The 17280-nt window shown below is 46.3% G+C and overlaps 1 protein-coding gene across 1 annotated transcript; it reads left to right on the forward strand.

The window, feature by feature from the left end:
• Positions 1–527: 527 nt before the first annotated feature.
• Positions 528–16049, forward strand: CTSW (cathepsin W). Its single transcript, XM_087943547.1, has 11 exons — positions 528–739; positions 2139–2205; positions 2907–3020; positions 7496–7635; positions 8265–8361; positions 9074–9157; positions 10213–10332; positions 11681–11745; positions 12406–12496; positions 14429–14505; positions 15517–16049. The coding sequence occupies exons 1-11, from the start codon at positions 623–625 to the stop codon at positions 15625–15627; spliced, it is 1083 nt and encodes a 360-aa protein (XP_087799673.1). The 5' UTR covers positions 528–622; the 3' UTR covers positions 15628–16049.
• Positions 16050–17280: the final 1231 nt, after the last annotated feature.

Below are 17280 nucleotides of genomic sequence, written 5' to 3' on the forward strand. Positions count from 1 at the left end.
GCAGAAGAAGAAAGAAGTGGAAAGAAGCAGCCCAGTGGCCAGGCCAGGCGAGTGGGGCAAGTTCAACCCCCCCTCCGCCCTTTCCCCCCTCCCCTCACTACCTCGTGTTGTTCGCAATGCAAGCGTCGCAAGCCTTGTGTTCTCGCGCAGCCTGCATTAATTGCTTTGGAGGTGATATTTCTCTGCAGACCACCAAAATTTTCTCACAGACCACCAGTGGTCCCCGGCCCCCTGGTTGGTGACCACTGGACTAGATGACCTCCGAGGTCCCTTCCAACTCTGCTATTCTATGTTCTACGGAAGAGCAGCCAAACGCCTCAAACTAAATCATAAAAAAATGAGTCCAGTTGCAACGACAACGCTACCTGGATGACTGAGAATCTGTAACGATAAATATTTTGTTGTTCATGTTCCGATCGATTTATTTAGCCATGACTGCAAAAGTTCCAAGTTGTTGGTTTTTTTTTTTTTTAAAGAGAGAAAAACAGTCTGCATGCTTTTGACAGGGAGGGCTCAAATTCACACCTCGCTTTCCTGTCGCTGTGGTTTCCCCCTCCATGCCCTCCCCCAGGTCTTCATCTCTCTTTCCATCCCTTGTCGATACTTTCACCACAAACCCCAGATGCGACAAGACGCACCAGCGATGGGGCTGGCCAAACTCGCCGCTGGCTTGACGCTATGGGCGGCATGGATGCCTGCTCTTCGGGCCAACTTTACCCTTCCTTCAGATCTGGGCACGGTGAGGAGACCCCCCCACACAGGGGAAGGGAATGGGGCTGTCGAAAAAAGGGAGGAAAATGGCTATAAATTCCTTCCCCCCCTCCCCCATCTCTGATCATTGTTGCAACTTGCCTTTAGATAACAGCTTAATCATTTGCTGTGCAGAAAATAACAGAACAACGGAAGAATTGGAAGGGACCTTGTAGGTCATCTAGTCCAACCCCCTGCTCAAAGCAGGAGAACCTACATAATTTCAGACAAATGGTTGTCCAATCTCTTCTTGAAAGCCTCCAGTGATGGAGCAAGCTGTTCCACGCCTTAATTTTTCTCAATGCCAGGAAATTCCTTCTTAGTTCTAGGTTGGTTCTCTCCTTACTGACTTTCCATCCGTTGCTTCTCGTCCCGCCCTCAGGTGTTTTGGAGAATAGCTTGACCCTCCTCTTCTTTGGGGCAGCCCCTCAAATACTGGAATATTGCTATCATGTCACCCCCAGTCCTTCTTTTCACTAGACATACCTAGTGCTCTTAACCATTCGTTGTGTGGTTTAGCCTCCAGCCCCTAACAGAAAAACAGAAGAACAAAAGAGTTGGAAGGGACCTTAGAGGTCTTCTAGTCCAACCCCCTGCTCAAGCAGGAGACCCCATCCCATTTCAGACAAATGGCTGTCCAATCTTTTGCTAGAAACCTCCACTGATATGGCACCCACAACTTGTGGAGGCAAGTGGTTCTACTGACTAGCACCTAGCAATAGCACTTAAGACTTATATACCGCTTTATAGTGCTCTCTCTAAGCGGTTTTACAGAGTCAGCCTATTGCCCCCAACAATCTGGGTCCTCATTAATTGTTCTCATTGTCAGGAAATTTCTTCTTGGTTCCAGTTCTACATCTGTCTTGGACCCATAGAGGTGCTTGATAAATTATCGATCAAAGTCTTTAATTTTCTCCCCAGCTTTCCGGTGATTCTCCATATTATTCTGGGGAGAGAAATTATTATTCTCCATATTATTGGGGGAGAGAAATTATATATTTTTGCAGACTGGAAAATGCAGACTGCTACAAAGTTGATAGAATAACGGGGAAAGCTACTGTAAGTTTGCCACCAGCTTCAGAAAACCTCTTTGAGAAAAATCTAAAAAAATAAATAAATTCTCAAGCAGCCTGAAAATAAAGTAGAAAAATAGAAACTTCTTTGGCCAAGGAAAGAAATGCTTCAGGAATTGCATTCAACTGATCTTTCCTTTTTTAAAATTTTCCTAAATATATAAAAGAGAGTTAACAAGGATAACATGGACGGAACAGCTACGGACAGCATTGTGTTGGTAGAAAACAAAAATTGGGCTGCAAGTGGAAATTTGTCTTTGCAATGTTTTTATTCTGAAGTGGGTTAACTTTTTAACGTGCTGTTGTTTGTTCCAGATGGAACTGGCTGGGAAGTTCCAGGATTTTATGGCGAAGTTTGGCAAAACCTACAACAGCCAAGAAGGTAAGCAATATATATGAATTTTGTGCTTCTCCCTCTGCACCCTGCATGTTAAACCTTAGCCCAATAAATGGGATTCTGAAAAATCGCAGAAGAGGTTGAACCTAGCCATGTTTTTAGTATGTGTGAATGCAACTTGAATAAGAAGAGAAGCAGATCTGAGACCACCAAGTGGATGCTCTCTAGAGCAGTATGTTTCTCAATCTTGGAAGCTGGAAGATTCAGACTTCAACTCCCAGAATTCCCCAGCCAAACTGCTGGCTGGGGAATTCTGGGATTGATGTCCACCCATCTTAAAGCAGGCCAGGTGGGGAATTGTGGGAGTCAAAGTCCACACCACACATCTTCAAGTTGCCAGGGTTGAAAAACACCCTTCCAAAAGTATTAAATTTTGGCTGTGTTAATTTTCATCTGTCCAGCTGCAAATGTAGAAGCATTTCAGTGCACTCCATGAGCTAAAATAAAATTATTTTGACTCCTGAGGTGTTAAAACAACAGGGACACGAAAAGGATTTGGCTACAAGACTTTGCAATTCTCTCCTTCTAGAATGGTTACCTGACTTCCCAATCTAAAAATATTAAAACCACAGCTACCCAGGAAGGGGAGAAGCAGACAAAGCAGGGTCTAACATCAGCTAAGCGTTCCACGTTTGTAACTTAAATGGGGCTTTCTGTTTCCTGTCCCTTTGATTTCTTCATCCTAGAGATGATTTACCGCTTCAAGGTCTTCGCAGAGAACATGGAAACGAGCCAGGTCTTGCAGGACACTGAACTGGGGACTGCACAATATGGGATTACCCCTTTCAGTGACTTGACAGGTAAGATGGAAGGGAAATGAAATGTTTGATCAATGCGGGCGATTATTCAAGGATGCTGAATAACAGAATGCAGAATACGACCTACAGCCGTTCATTTTGCAAACATCCAGTGGAACAGAAGTTGCCTTCAGAAGTTGTGGGAGCTTCATGACTGGAAGCTTTCAGATAACAGATAACCAGAGTTGGAAGGGACCTTATAGGTCATCTAGTCCAACCCTCTGCCCAAGTGCTGAGACCCAATACCATTTCTGACAAATGGCAGTCCAATCTCTTCTTGAAAGCCTCCAGGGATGAAGCTCCCACAATTTCTGAAGGCAACTTCTGTTCCATGGGTTGATTGCTTAGATATTATAGATTTATAGAGTTGGAAGGGACCTTGTAGGTCATCTATTCCAACCCCCTGCCCAAGCGGGAAACCCTATACCATTTCTGACAGATGGGAGTCCAATCTCTCATTGAAAGCCTCCAGGGATGGAACTCCCACAACTTCCAACGGCAACTTCTGTTCCATGAGTTGATTGTTCTCACTGTCAGAAAGTTTCTCCTTATTTCCAGGTTGAATTTCTCCTTCTTCAGTTTCCATCCATTATTCCTTGTTTGGCCTTTGGGTGCTTTAAAAAATAGCTTGACCCCTTGCTCCTCTCTGGGGCAGCCTCTCAAATATTGGAAGATACTGTTATGTCTCCCCTGGTCCTTCTCTTCACTAGACTAGCCAGGCCCAGTTCCTGCAATCGTTCTTCATATGTTTCAGTCTCCAGTCCCCTCATCATCCTGGTTGCTCTTCTCTGTACTTTTTCTAGAGCCTCAACATCTTTTTTATAGTGTGGTGACCAAAACTGGATGCAGTACTCTAGGTGTGGTCTTACTAAGGCTTTATAGAGTGGTATTAGTACCTCCCTTGATCTTGATTGTATCCCTCTGTTAATACAATTTAGGATTGCATTAGCTCTTTTGGCTGCTGCTGCACACTGTTGGCTCATATTTAGCTGGTTGTCCACTAAGACTCCAAGATCCCTCTCATAGTTACCGCTATTAAACCTGGTTTCACCTAGTCTACAGTCTTTCACGAAGAGATTGAATTACAACCTGTCAGAAGTGGTGTAGTTTCTCCTGCTTGGGCGTGGGGGGCGTGGGGGGGTTGGATTAGATGACCTACAAGGTCCCTTCTAACACTGTATCTATTTTGTGACTGTTCAAAGTTACAACAGTACTGGAAAAAGTGACTTACGTCCATTTTCCACTCTTACGACTGTTGTGGCATCCCCACGGTGACGTGATCAAAATTCAGACCCTTGGCCACTGACGCATAGTTATGACAGTGTCCCGAGGTCACGAACTTCTGACAAGCCAAGTCAATGGGGAAGCCGGATTCGCTTAACAACCAGGTGGCCAAGTTAACCGCTGCAGGGATACGCTGAACGACGGCGACGAGAAAGGTTGTAAAATGGGGCAAAAGTAGCTTAAGAAATGCTTCGCTTATCAATGAAAATTTGGGGCATCATCATGGTTGTTGAGTCAGGGACAACCTGTCACGCAATAAACAGAGTTGGAAGGGACCTTGTAGGTCATCTAGTCCAGGGGTCGGCAACCTTTTGGACCTCAGGGACCACCAAACCCATAATTTTAAATCCTGCGGACCAGAGACCCTGGGAAATCCCCAAAAAAGTCTGGAGGAAAATTCCCCACCCCGATTTCCTACTGATCGATCGTTTTTTATTTGGGAACAGGATACCATCTCCAGCTCCGTTCTCAGGGGTAGAGAAAGAGAGAGACTTTTGGCTTCATGCAAGGAAAACAGCAGAAGCAGCAGAAGTCTTTCTTTCTCTCCCCCAAACTCCAACAGAAATGAGTCTTTGCCGGTGCAGCCTCTTGGTGCAGGAGGCCTTGTAGGGTCCCAAAGACTCATTTCTGGCAGAGTTTGGGGGGGGGAAAGAAAGACTTCTGCTGCTTTCCTTGCATGCAGAAGAAGAAAGAAGTGGAAAGAAGCAGCCCAGTGGCCAGGCCAGGCGAGTGGGGCAAATTCCCCCCTCCGTCCTTTCCCCCCTCCCCTCACTACCTCGTGTTGTTCACAATGCAAGTGACGCAAGCCTTGTGTTCCCGCGGGCCATGTGGGCAGCGCAGCCTTGTGTTCCTGTGCAGTCTGGATTAATTGCTTTCGGGGGGTGCTTTCTCTCTGCAGACCACCAACATTTTCTCACGGACCACCAATGGTCCCGGGCCCACTGGTTGGCGACCACTGTTCTAGTCCAAACCAAGGTCCGTTCCAGGTCTAGGATTCTATGATGGGGAGGCGGTGCCCAAGAGGCAGAAGGGAGGGGACATTCCCAAAGCAGCCAGCGGCCCAATAAAGTGAAATGAGTTGAATAAACCGCGCAGCCCTGGTTTCCACATTGGAAAGTGTTGCTGTTGAACCGCCTGTGCAAACAAAGACCCCGAGTTGTCTTTGTGGTGGGCTGGTGGTGAGCTGAGCGTTCCCGTCCTGCAGAAGGGGGCGAGCCTCCGTGTCAACTGTGGTAAGCAGGATGTTTTAGAGACGAGCCCACCACAGAATCCAACCTCCGTTGCAGATCTAACCAACGGAGTTTCAGCCGTGTTGCATCGACACAATGGCTAAATCTCTCTCTTTATTTTTTCAAAAAGCAGCTGGGCTTCTTGTCCAGTTTTCTGTTTTGCAAAGCACCAGAAGTCGAGACAATAAACTAAACAAAGCAAAGAAGCAACTTAGAACTAAGGGAGACCTTTCCTGACAGTGAGAACAATTAACCCGTGGAATGGCTTGTAGGTGCTTCACCACTGGAAGTTTATAAGAAAAGACCGGACAGTCAGCTGCCTGAAATGACATAGGGTTTCCTGCCTGATTAGGGGGTTGGACTAGAAGACCTCTAAGGTCCACTTCCAACTCTGTAATTTTGTTAAACTGAAACAGTGAAGCGTGTTGTAGGAAGCTGCCCTTATCTCAGTGGCTCGCAGGAAACAGCTTGGGACGGCCAGGTCACACAATGGTCCTTTTGTTTGGGCACTGCAAGCGTTGTGTGTTTAAGCAGTGTGTTTTATTCACCCCGGTTGAAGGGATGAGCTTGGAAGGGGGGACAATTTGGCTGGCACTCGGTGGAATACCAAGCCAACGGTCCAAGAAAGTTGAATTCCTGGGGAATTTTGCCCGAGTCTCGCAAGGCTATCGCGCAGGATCAAAAGAATTGGCTTTCCCCGCCCCTCCCATCTTTCTTCCTACTCCTTTTGTGTGTGTGTGTGTGTGTGTGTGTAGGTACACAACACCCAAGGCCGGCCAAATTATTTTGGCAGCCGAGGCTGAAAATTCCACACGGACGTCTCCCTCTTGGGGAAGAGTAAAAATAGAAAACTTAATAAAAAAGAAGGCAGGTTTTCCCACCCCACGCCTGCGGTGGGTCACCTCTCCTTGGTCTGTTTAATAAATGTTTGGCCGGTGTGAATTGCTGAAGGGCAGCTAGGCAGATGGCCAACTGGGAAAGTCTTCAGCATCAACAGGTAGTCCTTGTCTTACATCAGTGCATTTAGGGACCGTTCAAACTTAAATCAGAATTGGAAAAAAAGTGACTTATGACCATTTTTCACACTTCTTGTTGTTGTTAGCTGCGAAGTTGTGTCCACTGCATCGCGACCCCATGGACAACGTTCCTCCAGGCCTTCCTATCCTCTACCATCCCCCAGAGTCCATTGAAGCTCACGCCGACTGCTTCAGGGACTCCCTCCAGCCACCTCCTCCTCTGTCGTCCCCTTCTTCTTCTTCTTCTTTTGCCCTCCATCGTTCCCAGCATTCGGCTCTTCTCCAGCGAGTCCTTCCTTCTCATGAGTTGGCCAAAGTCTTTGAGTTTCCTCTCCAGGATCCGTCCTTCTAAAGAGCAGTCAGGGTGGATCTCCTCTAGGACTGACCGGTTGGATGGCCTTGCAGTCCAAGGGACTCGCTGGAGTCTCCTCCAGCCCCAGAGTTCAAAGGCCTCCATTCTCTGGCGCTCAGCCTTCCTTATGGTCCAACTTTCCCAGCCATACATTGCCACTGGGGGAACCACAGCCTTGATTCTACGCCCCTTTGTTGGCAGGGGGATTTGTCTCTGCTTTTGAGGAGGCTGTCTGGATTTGCCATAGCTTTCCGCCCCTAGGAGCAAGCGTCTTTTGAGTTCTTGCCTGCAGTGGAGCCCAGGAAAATAAAATCTGCCACTACCTCCATTTCTTCCCCATCTATTGGCCAGGAATGGAGAGGGCTCACGATCTTAGTTTTCATGCTTAGGCTCCTTTTTAAGCTTCAGCGCTTTTGGCAAAGTGAAAGTTAGTAAATTAACCAGGTTGCCCAAACTCTGCAACCTCCTCCCGGATGCTTCCTCCACTACAATACCCCTCATCCCCCGCCCTCACGACACAGGCTGGTTAGAGAAGACTGGAGTCATAAGCCCAAGCCACAGGAGGATAATACAGAATGTCTTTTCTTCCCTACGCAGAAAGTGAGTTTGCGAAGAAGTTTGGAAACCCGGTTTCAAAGGCTGTGCCGTTTGGGCCGATGGAGCCGCCCCGTAGCTTCACGGGGGCACCCCGATTCTGCGACTGGAGAAAAAAGGGCTTGTCTCCAGTGAAGGACCAGGTGAGCGTGGACAGAGAGAGCTGCCAACTTATCTTCCGCAAACTCATGTCACATCGGACGCCGATTTCCGTCTTCTCAACCAGCAGGGACTTTTGGTGGTGATAGATGTGACTTACGCAGAGCATAAATTTTAGGGAGATCTTCCAGCCTTGATGATGTTGAAGGGGGAAAGATGGATTTGTCCTGCCTTGTTGAGTGACATTGTCCTGAACCACTAAATCGAAGTCCTTGGAGTAGTTATTTTTGCAACTTTAGACAGTTTAAGTGGGGTGGACTTCGATCCCCAGAATCCCCCAGATCAACTCCCAGAATTTCCCAGCAAGCTGATCTCTTAAAAGAATGCTGACTGGGGAATTCTGGGAGTTGAAGTCCACCCACCTTAAAAGAATGCTGGACTAGGGCCAGGATGAAGGCTAGTGGTGTCCCGGACTAGTTCATGCAATTCTCTCGGCAACTATAGAGAATGGCTTTTCCTTTCTTCTGTGAAATTTGCAACACCTGCTATATGCAACTGATGCTGCAGGGTGAATTTTCCTGCACCGTTAACAGCCCTAGGATACCAGAGCTGTGGTTAGAAATGGGAGGACATGGGCCAGATCCTAGTTTAATGTTTCCGATCTCTTCCCTAGGGAGAGTGCGCATCCTGTTGGGCCTTTGCGGCCGTCTCCAACATAGAGGCGTTGTGGAAGATTCACCGAAATGTTAACTGCAGCCTCTCCGTGCAAGGTATGTCCGATGACGGGAAGGTAGGTGACAAAGGAAGGTTCATTCAAGTGGGTTCTCAATCCCAGCAATTTTAAGATGGGTGGACTTCAACTCCCAGAATTCCTTGCTGGCCAGGGAATTTTGGGAGTTGAAGACCATCCCTCTTAAAGCAGACTGATTGGGGAATTCTGGGACATGATGTCCGCCCCTTAAAGCATGCCAGTTGGAGAATTAAGGGAGTTGGAAGTCCAACCCATCTTAAAGCCTTCCGGCTGAGGAATTCTTGGAATTGAAGTCCATGCATCTCAAATCATGCTGGCTGGGGAATTTTAGGAGTTGAAATCCATGCATCTTAAAGCAGGCTGTCTGGGGAATTCTGGGATATGATGTCCACCCCTTAAAGCCTGCCAGCTGGGGGACTCTGGGAGTTGAAGTCCATGCATCTTAAAGCAGGCTGGCTGGGGGATTCTGGGAGTTGAAGTCCATGCATCTTAAAGCAGGCTGGCTGGGGGATTCTGGGAGCTGAACTCCATGCATATTAACTTTGCCAAGATTGAGGAATATTGGGTAGTTCCCTCAATGGTCTTCTGCAAACTCAGATTGGGAAGTGGGGACAGGTTGGGTGGCAGAGAGGGCTGACTGATTTGGGAACTGGAGGAAGGCAAGCATCTTCCATCGCTGTCCGACAATCTTCTTCGAAATAATCTTTCTCTCTCTCTCTCTTTCATTCTAGAAGTCACCGACTGCACATACCATTCCCGAGGAGGCTGCCTAGGGGGCTATGTCTGGGACGCGTTTCAGTACGTCGTCAACAACAGTATGTGGACATCCCAGTTTGTTGCATTCTTTTGTGGTAGCTTTTAAGTGAGTTCACACAACTCTTTTCTCCCTCGCTGGAGCCCGGGCTGTGATGGCTCAACCCATGCTGGAGCCTCACAACAACCCATCAAGGTGGGCTCTGAGCGAGCAGGTGAGTGAGTTGTGAACCGAGAGGCAGAGATAAGAGAATAACAGAGTTGGATGAGATCTCGGAGGTCATCTAGACCAACCCCCTGCTCGAGCAGGAGACCGTATACCATTTCAGACGAATGGGTGTCTAATTTCTTCTTAAAAGCCTCCAGTGATGGAGCCCAACTTCTGGAGGCAAGTTGTTCCATCGATTAATTGTTCTCTCTGTCAAGAAATTTCTCCTTAGTTCTAAGTTGCTTCTCTATTTGATTCATTTCCATCCATTGCTTCTTGGCCTGTCCTTAGTTGCTTTGGAATTACAGAATGACAGAGTTGGAAGGGACCTTGGAGGTCTTCTAGTCCAACCTTCAGCTCAAGCAGTAAACCCTATACCATTTCAGGCAAATGGCTGTCCAACCTCTTCTTAAAAACCTCCAATTATATCTCCAACTTCTGGAGGAAAGTTGTTCCACCGATTAATAGTTCTTCCTGTCAGGAAGTTTCTCCATAATTCGAGGTTGCTTCTCTCCTTGATTCGTTTCCATCCGTTGCTTCTTGCCTTGCCTTCTGGTGCTTTGGAGAATAGATTGACCCCCTTCTTCTTTGGGGTATCCCCTCAAATATTGAACTTCTGCTACCAAGTCACCTCTTGTCCTTCTTTTCATTAAAATAGACACACCCAATTCCTGCAGCTCTTCTCATATTTTGTTATTTGATGATCAACTCGGCTTGCTTGTAGGCTGAAGGCTGGATTTTGTGCAGCAGGTGGTTAGCGAATTATCTGCCTGGTCATTAAAACAGTTTCAAGGCAGTTACTTAACTGCCGACGTTAGGAAAAATCCAAAATGAAAACGGTAATAAAACTTTTTAAAAAGTCTTTCTCCTCCACCCCCTTTCGTGAACCATCCTCGGTTTCTTTTCCAGGTGGATTGTCACCAAGCACACTTTACCCTTACATTGGGGAAAACCACCGCTGCCAGAAATTCAAGAAGCGAAAACTAACCAAGATTGATGGTTACAGCATACTTCCAAGGGATGAGAAATGTAAGTCTTTGGATAAGGGCTGGACTGAGACGTCTGAATTATAAGCCTCTTGAGGCACCTGAAAAAAATTAGCAGGTTGACTCAAGATTCTTTTTTTTTTTTTTTTAATGTAGGGTTGTGTCTTTTTGCATTTGGAAAAATTGGAGCAAGAATAAAAACATTATTTGGAAGTAGACAGTCTCTTTTTACATGTTCAACCCATTTAAATGCAAGAGGTGCAGTTATATATGTCCCCCCCCAAAAAAACCCCAAACAACATTGTGGCTTAATACAGGTAAGTCATTGTGTTACAACCATTGTGGTGCGGTGGCCTAGAGCTGGATCTCTCGTCTCACAATCAGGAGGCTGCGAGTTCAATCCTAGGTAGAGGTAGATATTTCTCTCTCTCTGGGCACGCTGAAAATATTTCTGCTGAACAAAACTCCACACTGGCGACAGGAAGGGCATCCGGCCATTCAAATACTCTTGTTAGCTCCTTTCAGTTGTTTGGACTCCACCCCTCAAGGGGATTATAGGGCCGTTAAACGAGGATGGTAATTGTCTTACAACCATTCATTTAGTGACCACTGAAAGTTACAACGGCACTGAAAACAGTGGCTTGCAAACAATCCTCACATTTACAACAGTTGTAGGATTCCCACCGTAACGTGATCAAAATTCAACCGGCATTTATTTACAAACCGTTGCAACGTCCTGGGATCGTGTGATCCCCTTTTGGGGATCTTCCCAGCGGGCGTCTTGACATGCCAAGTTAATGGGGGAAGCCTGACTCGCTTAACAACTGGGTGGTTCACTTAACAACCAGGCTGATTTGCTTCACCGCTTTGGCAAAGAGGTAAAAAAGGTGGTGGTGTGACTCATGTCACGTCCTGCCTGGCTTGGCAATGACAATGGTTGTAAGTCGAGGACTACCTGGACTTATGACCACAAATGAGCCCAAAATTTACATTGCTAATTGAGACCTTTGTTAAAAGTGGGGCTTGCCCTGTTTTACGACCTTTCCTTCCTCAGCTGTTAAAGTGAATCACTGCAGTTGCTATCACGCTTCCCCCTGGGACTTGATGGGAGTTGATCCCATGATGCCCTCTGGGACACCGCAACCGTCATAAATATGAGCCCGTTGCCAAGCGAATTTTGATCACCTGACCATGGGGATGTTGCAACGGTCGTTAAGTGTGAAAAACGGCCACAAGTCCCTTTTTTGGTCACTAAACGGGCCGTTGTAAGTCCAGGACAACCTGTACTTGGGAGGGGAAATGAATTTCGCTCCAAAATCCTGATTTTGCTGTTCTAGGTTGTTGCTTATCCAAACTTCCAAATGTTAATTTGTGATGTTTTTTTCTCCCAGATATTGCTAATGTGGTGGCCACCCAGGGTCCCGTGACAGCTTTGATAAACCAAAAAAACATGCAGGTGAGAACGGGGGTAAAATTCGGGGGGAAAAAAGGAACTTTTTCATTAACTGACATCCTTCCCGATTCGCTGCCGAGGTTCTTTTGTGGCTGAATTTTCCCTAACTTGAGTTAATTTGAACTCAGACCAGCTCCTGTATACGGGTAGTCCTCCAGTTACAACAGCTCATTTAGTGATCCAAGTTACATCACTGAAAAAAAAAAGGATTTACGACCGCTTTTCACATTTATGACATTTCCAGCTTCCCCATGATTAGAATTCGGATCCTTGGCAACGGACTCATGTTTACGATGGATCCGCTTAACAACCGTGTGACTAACTTAACAATTGCAGGGATCTGTGGGGAGAAAGGTTGTAAAAATGGGGTAAAATTCACTTAACCGCTGTTTTGCTTAGCGCCGGAAATCTGGGGCTCCATTGTGGTCGTAAGTAGAGGACTACCTGTATTGCAGAAACCTAGGCCACGGGGTTAGTTTGTGGCTCAATTGCAGGAAAAGAAGAAAAAAAATGGTCAAAATACAGATGAAACGTGTGAATTTGGCCACTGGAACTAATTCCGGAAGACTTAGAGAAACAAAGAGACCTAGAGGGGTAACCGAGATTTAATGACCATCCATCTATGGCTAATTGTGGTCTGTTTGGATTCTCTCCGTGGGGCAGCATTACCGAAAGGGCATCATTCAGAGGTCCAAAGTGAGCTGTGACCCTAACTGGCTTGACCACGCGGTCCTAATTGTTGGCTTCGGTGAAGGTAAGCTGTGTTTCCTTGCTTGTTGGGGTTCATGGATCCTGGCTTGATTCTCCCATTCAGTATCCCGCCAGTTTTGAGATGGGTCATCACACCAATTTGAAGGCAGTTGGGTTGTTTGTGAAGGGTTGCAATCACCCAACATCCTAACCTTAGAATCTTAATCCGATTTAGTCCATACAGGTAGTCCTCGTTCAATGACCGGTCGCTTAGCGACTGTCTGAAGTTATGTCAGGGCCACCAGAAGGTACTCCTGATGCGATGTCAAAGTTCTGATGCCCCCCTCCCCCCAATAGTCACAGGATCTCACTGTGGGAGCTTGGCGACTGGATTGCATTTATGGCGATTTGCAGAATCCCATCTTCAAAATCACTGAATTTTCAACAGGTTTTGCCATCGAATAAAATGGATTTGTTTAACAACACAGTGTTCGCTTAATGACCACAGTTGTCTAATGATTTCCACTAAAACAATTCTAAAATCAATATGCGGTCATGTAGTGGACCTGCTTAACAGCTGCATCAACAATCGTAATTTTGGGGTCCATTACAGTCGTAAATTGAGGAACATCAGTATGTGCAAGAGAGAGAGAGAGACAGAGAGAAAGAGAGAGACACAGAGACAGAGAGAAAGAGAAGAGAGAAGCAGAGGCAGAGAGACAGAGACAAAGAGAGACAGGCACAGAGAAGAAAGAGAGAGAGAAAGAGACAGAGAAGAAAGAGAGACACGGAGAGAGAGAGAGACAGAGAGAAGAGAGAGACAGAGACAGAGAGAAAGAGAAGAAAGAGAGAAGCAGAGGCAGAGAGAAAGAGACAAAGAGAGACAGAGACAGAGAAGAGAGAGAGAGAGAAAGAGACAGAGAAGAGAGAGAGACACGGAGATAGAGAGACAGAGAGAAAGAAAGAGACAGAGAAGAGAGAGAGAGAGAGAAACCAAGACAGAGAAGAAAGAGAAAGACAGAGGGGAAAAAAGAGAGAGAGAGAATGTTTAGCTTACTCAGTGAATCTCAGAAGTAAGTCCTTGGCTTACAACTGTTTGTTTACGGACCATTCAAAGTCAGACTGGCACAGAAAAAAGTGGCAAGGCTGGTCCTCATACTTATGACCATTGCAGCACGCCCCCCCCAGTTCATGTGATCAAAATTCAACTGGCGTGGATTTACAGAAGCTGCGGAGTCCCAGGGTCAGGCGATCGCCAATTGTGAGTTGCCCAGCCGGCCTCATAAGCAAAATTCATGAGAAAAGCTAGATTTGCTTAAAAATCACTTTGCTTAGCAACACCCAAAGGTGCTTTTATCTTTTCCTTCAAGAGGCAACTGGACTTCTTGGTTTTTCTCTGAAGACGTTTCGCTTCCCATCCAAGAAGCTTCTTGAACTCTTCGGAGACGAAGAAGCTTCTTGGATGAGAAGCGAAACGTCTTCAAAGAAAATCCAGAAAATCCGGTTGCCTCTGGGGGGGAAAAAAGCACCTTTGAGACAACCAGGGCCTGGATGACGAGGAATCTCCATAGACATTTGCTTCGCAACCGAAATTCTGCTTCCAAGAATGGTCATAAACCCGGGACTGCCTACAATTGCTTAGTTGATGATGGCATGCAATAAGCGAACGAGGTTCTGTTGCCTGAAACAAAGTTTTATTAACGAGAGTGAACCCGTTAACCGGGATCCAAAGTCCGGTGCAAACCTAGAACAAGGTGAGAGTTTTAACGTGCCAAATTAGGCTGAAGTTTTGCGGCTACCTAAATTCAAGTTCCAAATTCAGGTTCTCTTAGGATTTGGGGAGCAGCTAACAAAGTTGCTGAGAGGCTCATGTTTTAGTCCAATTTAGCAAAGATGGACCTTCAAAAACACGATAGCTTTCTTGGGAGGGGTTAGGAGGGAATGAGCACCCATGACCAGGTTGTTACGGTTTACAGGTGTGCTTTTTGGGTTGCAGGTAAAATCCGACGCGGTACCTGGAGTGGATCATACTGGATTATCCAGAACTCGTGGGGAAAACACTGGGGAGAAGAGGTGGGTTGAGTTTTCACTGATTGGTGGGAAAAAGAGAATGGAATTGGAAGTGCCTCTTTGTCTAGTGCAGGGTGTCAACCTTGGCAACTTTAAGACTTGTGGACTTCAACTCCCAGAATTCCTCAGCTGGCTGAGGAATTCTGGGAGTTGAAGTCCACAAGTCTTAAAGTTGCCAAGGTTGGACACCCCTGGTCTAGTGGTTAGATTAGATTAGATTAACAGAGTTAGAAGGGACCTTGCAGGTCATCTAGTCCAACCCCACCGCCCAAGCAGCCCAAGCAGCAGACCCTACACCACTTCTGACAAATGGCAGTCCAGTCTCTTAAGGTAAAGGTATAGCAGGCCAGAAACCAGGAGATGGTGAGTTCTAGTATTGTCTCAGGCAGGAAAGCCGGCTGGGTGATTTTGGACCAATCACCAGGGGATGGGGAGTTCTAGTCCCGCCTTAGGCAGGAAAGCCAACTGGGTGACTTTGGGCCAATCACCAGGAGACGGGGAGTTCTAGTCCCGCCTTAGGCAGGAAAGCCAACTGGGTGATTTTGGGCCAATCACCAGGAGACGGGGAGTTCTAGTCCCGCCTTAGGCAGGAAAGTTGCCTGGGGAATTCTGGGAGCTGAAGTCCACACATCTGAAAATGGCTAAACTTGAGAAAAACTGGCCTCGACTTGGATCACTTGGGGAAGTGAGTTTGGGGAAACCAAAACCCAGTTCAGGGGCAGGGAACGCATCAGTCCCCATCACTGGCATAAATTGACATAAATGCAGTAGAAACCAAACAATGAAGACAATTAACCAGTGGAACGACTTGCCACCAGAAGTGTTCCATCACTGGAAGCTTTTTAAGAAGAGACTAGAGTCTGAAATGGTATAGCGTCTCCTGGTTGAGCAGGGAGTTGGACTAGAAGACCTCCAAGGTCCCTTCCAGCTCTATTCTGATGGATAATTGACTGGTTAGCTGTATCGCTTTGGGATATCTGACAGTTGAACTGAACTCTTTGTATTTTCTCTTAGGGCTATTTCCGGATGGACAGGGATTCAAACACCTGTGGGATTGCCCAGTTTGCCACAATGGCCACCCTCAAAGATTTGGGAGGACAGAAGCCGGCTGTTTGTCCTAGATGATGGTGTGCATGCATCTGCCTGTCTTTAAGACAACCGCTTTGGAGCCCTCAGCCCTATTAATTTTCAAGCTTTTGCAACCTGGTGCCCTCCAGTATTGGTGGCCTGCCACATTTGATTTTCCTCTGAATCATTCAGTTTCTTTAAAATGCAGGGTCTCTCGAATTTTTCCTAATTTTAAGAGCAGCAACCGATGACTAGTGTAACTTTTTAGAATTGCTAAGTATAGCACTTGGAGAAATGATGGACCGAATCCCCAGTTTTGGTGCAAAATCTTTGTGTAGAAAAACCTGGCTATTTTCTCTCTCTGTGTGTGTATATGTGGGTAAGGAGGGGTGTGGAAAGGAACATTTGAATGGAAACGGAATCAAAACGCATGGACAGAATATTATATATCCAAATAAAGAAAGCAGATTGTGAAAATACAGTGAACATTGCTGGTAATCTTCATACGGAATGAATGAAAAGAGATTCTCATCAAAACAGCCGTGTGTGTGTGTGTGTTTGTGTGTATTTATATATTTATTTTCCAATTCTGGAATCAAAACCGTCTTTCGTTATGTATGAGCCATAAAAAAGCAAAATTTCCCCCCCTCCTCATCTTCTTCCCGCCCCTTTCGGCTAAGAAAGGAAGAAATTTGGCTTTTCTGCCCCTGCCTTTTTCTATTCCGATTAGACCTGCGTGGATGTATTTTTTTCACACCTCCAAAGTCACAAGGTCTTTGGGTTTTTGGTTATCTTTATTTCTTTATTTTTTTCTTAGTTTCGCTTCATTTCCACTCTGGCTGGTTAATCTGATGGGGCCACCTCGCATCCCCGTGTTTCTTTAACTTACACATATTTAAACCTAAACACACACACACAACAGAGGGGCAGGCAAAAACAAGAATATATATGGTAGAGACTTGAATATTCCCAGGTCGGAGGCTGCCAGGCCTATCAGGAGGAATGACCAGTTTATTAAACCTTAGTTAAGGCCACACCTCCAATACTGCAACCAATTTTGGTGACCAGACTATAAAAAAGATGGAGAGACTCTGCAAAAAGTTCAGAGAACAGCAACTAAGATGATCAAACGCTTGCCGGGGAATTCTGGGAGTTGAAGCCCACCCATCTTTAATGTTGCCCTACTGGAGAAACACTGCCTTAAATCTCCCCCAAGCCTCTCAAAAGAAAAATAAGTCTTAAAATCCAACTCCATTTAGTGGGGAAAGGGCACGGAGGAGTTGCCCATTCTACCTAGATTAGAACATCTGATCTTCTCGGATATTTTTGGAGGCTGGTTGTCATGATGACGCTTTTAAGGCAGTGAGCCTCAGGCTGTTCTTGGGGCCCAGACCCCCAACTGGGATTAACAGATTTGGAAGGGACCTTGGAGGTCATCCAGTCCAACCCCCAAGCCCAAGCAGGAGACTCTACACCATTTCAGTTTTAAAGGGGTTGAAATGTGGGGAAGGGGGAGGAGAAGGGAGGCTGAATAAATACCCAGAAAGTGCAAGAAAAATCAGAGGCTTTTGGAGAAGGGAAATGAGGCCTCTTCTTATAAACCACTCTGTTACTGCTAGGAAGAATATGACTGTCAGCTTCGAGTTCACACCATGGTGTGAAAAAGGGTGTGAATTTTTTTTAGCCCACACAGCTGCCAGGTTTTTGATG

Source organism: Notechis scutatus, chromosome 14, assembly GCF_049901735.1.
Source record: "Notechis scutatus isolate UNSWTSFEM ecotype Mainland chromosome 14, rNotScu1.2, whole genome shotgun sequence".
Classification (NCBI taxonomy): Eukaryota; Metazoa; Chordata; class Lepidosauria; order Squamata; family Elapidae; genus Notechis; species Notechis scutatus.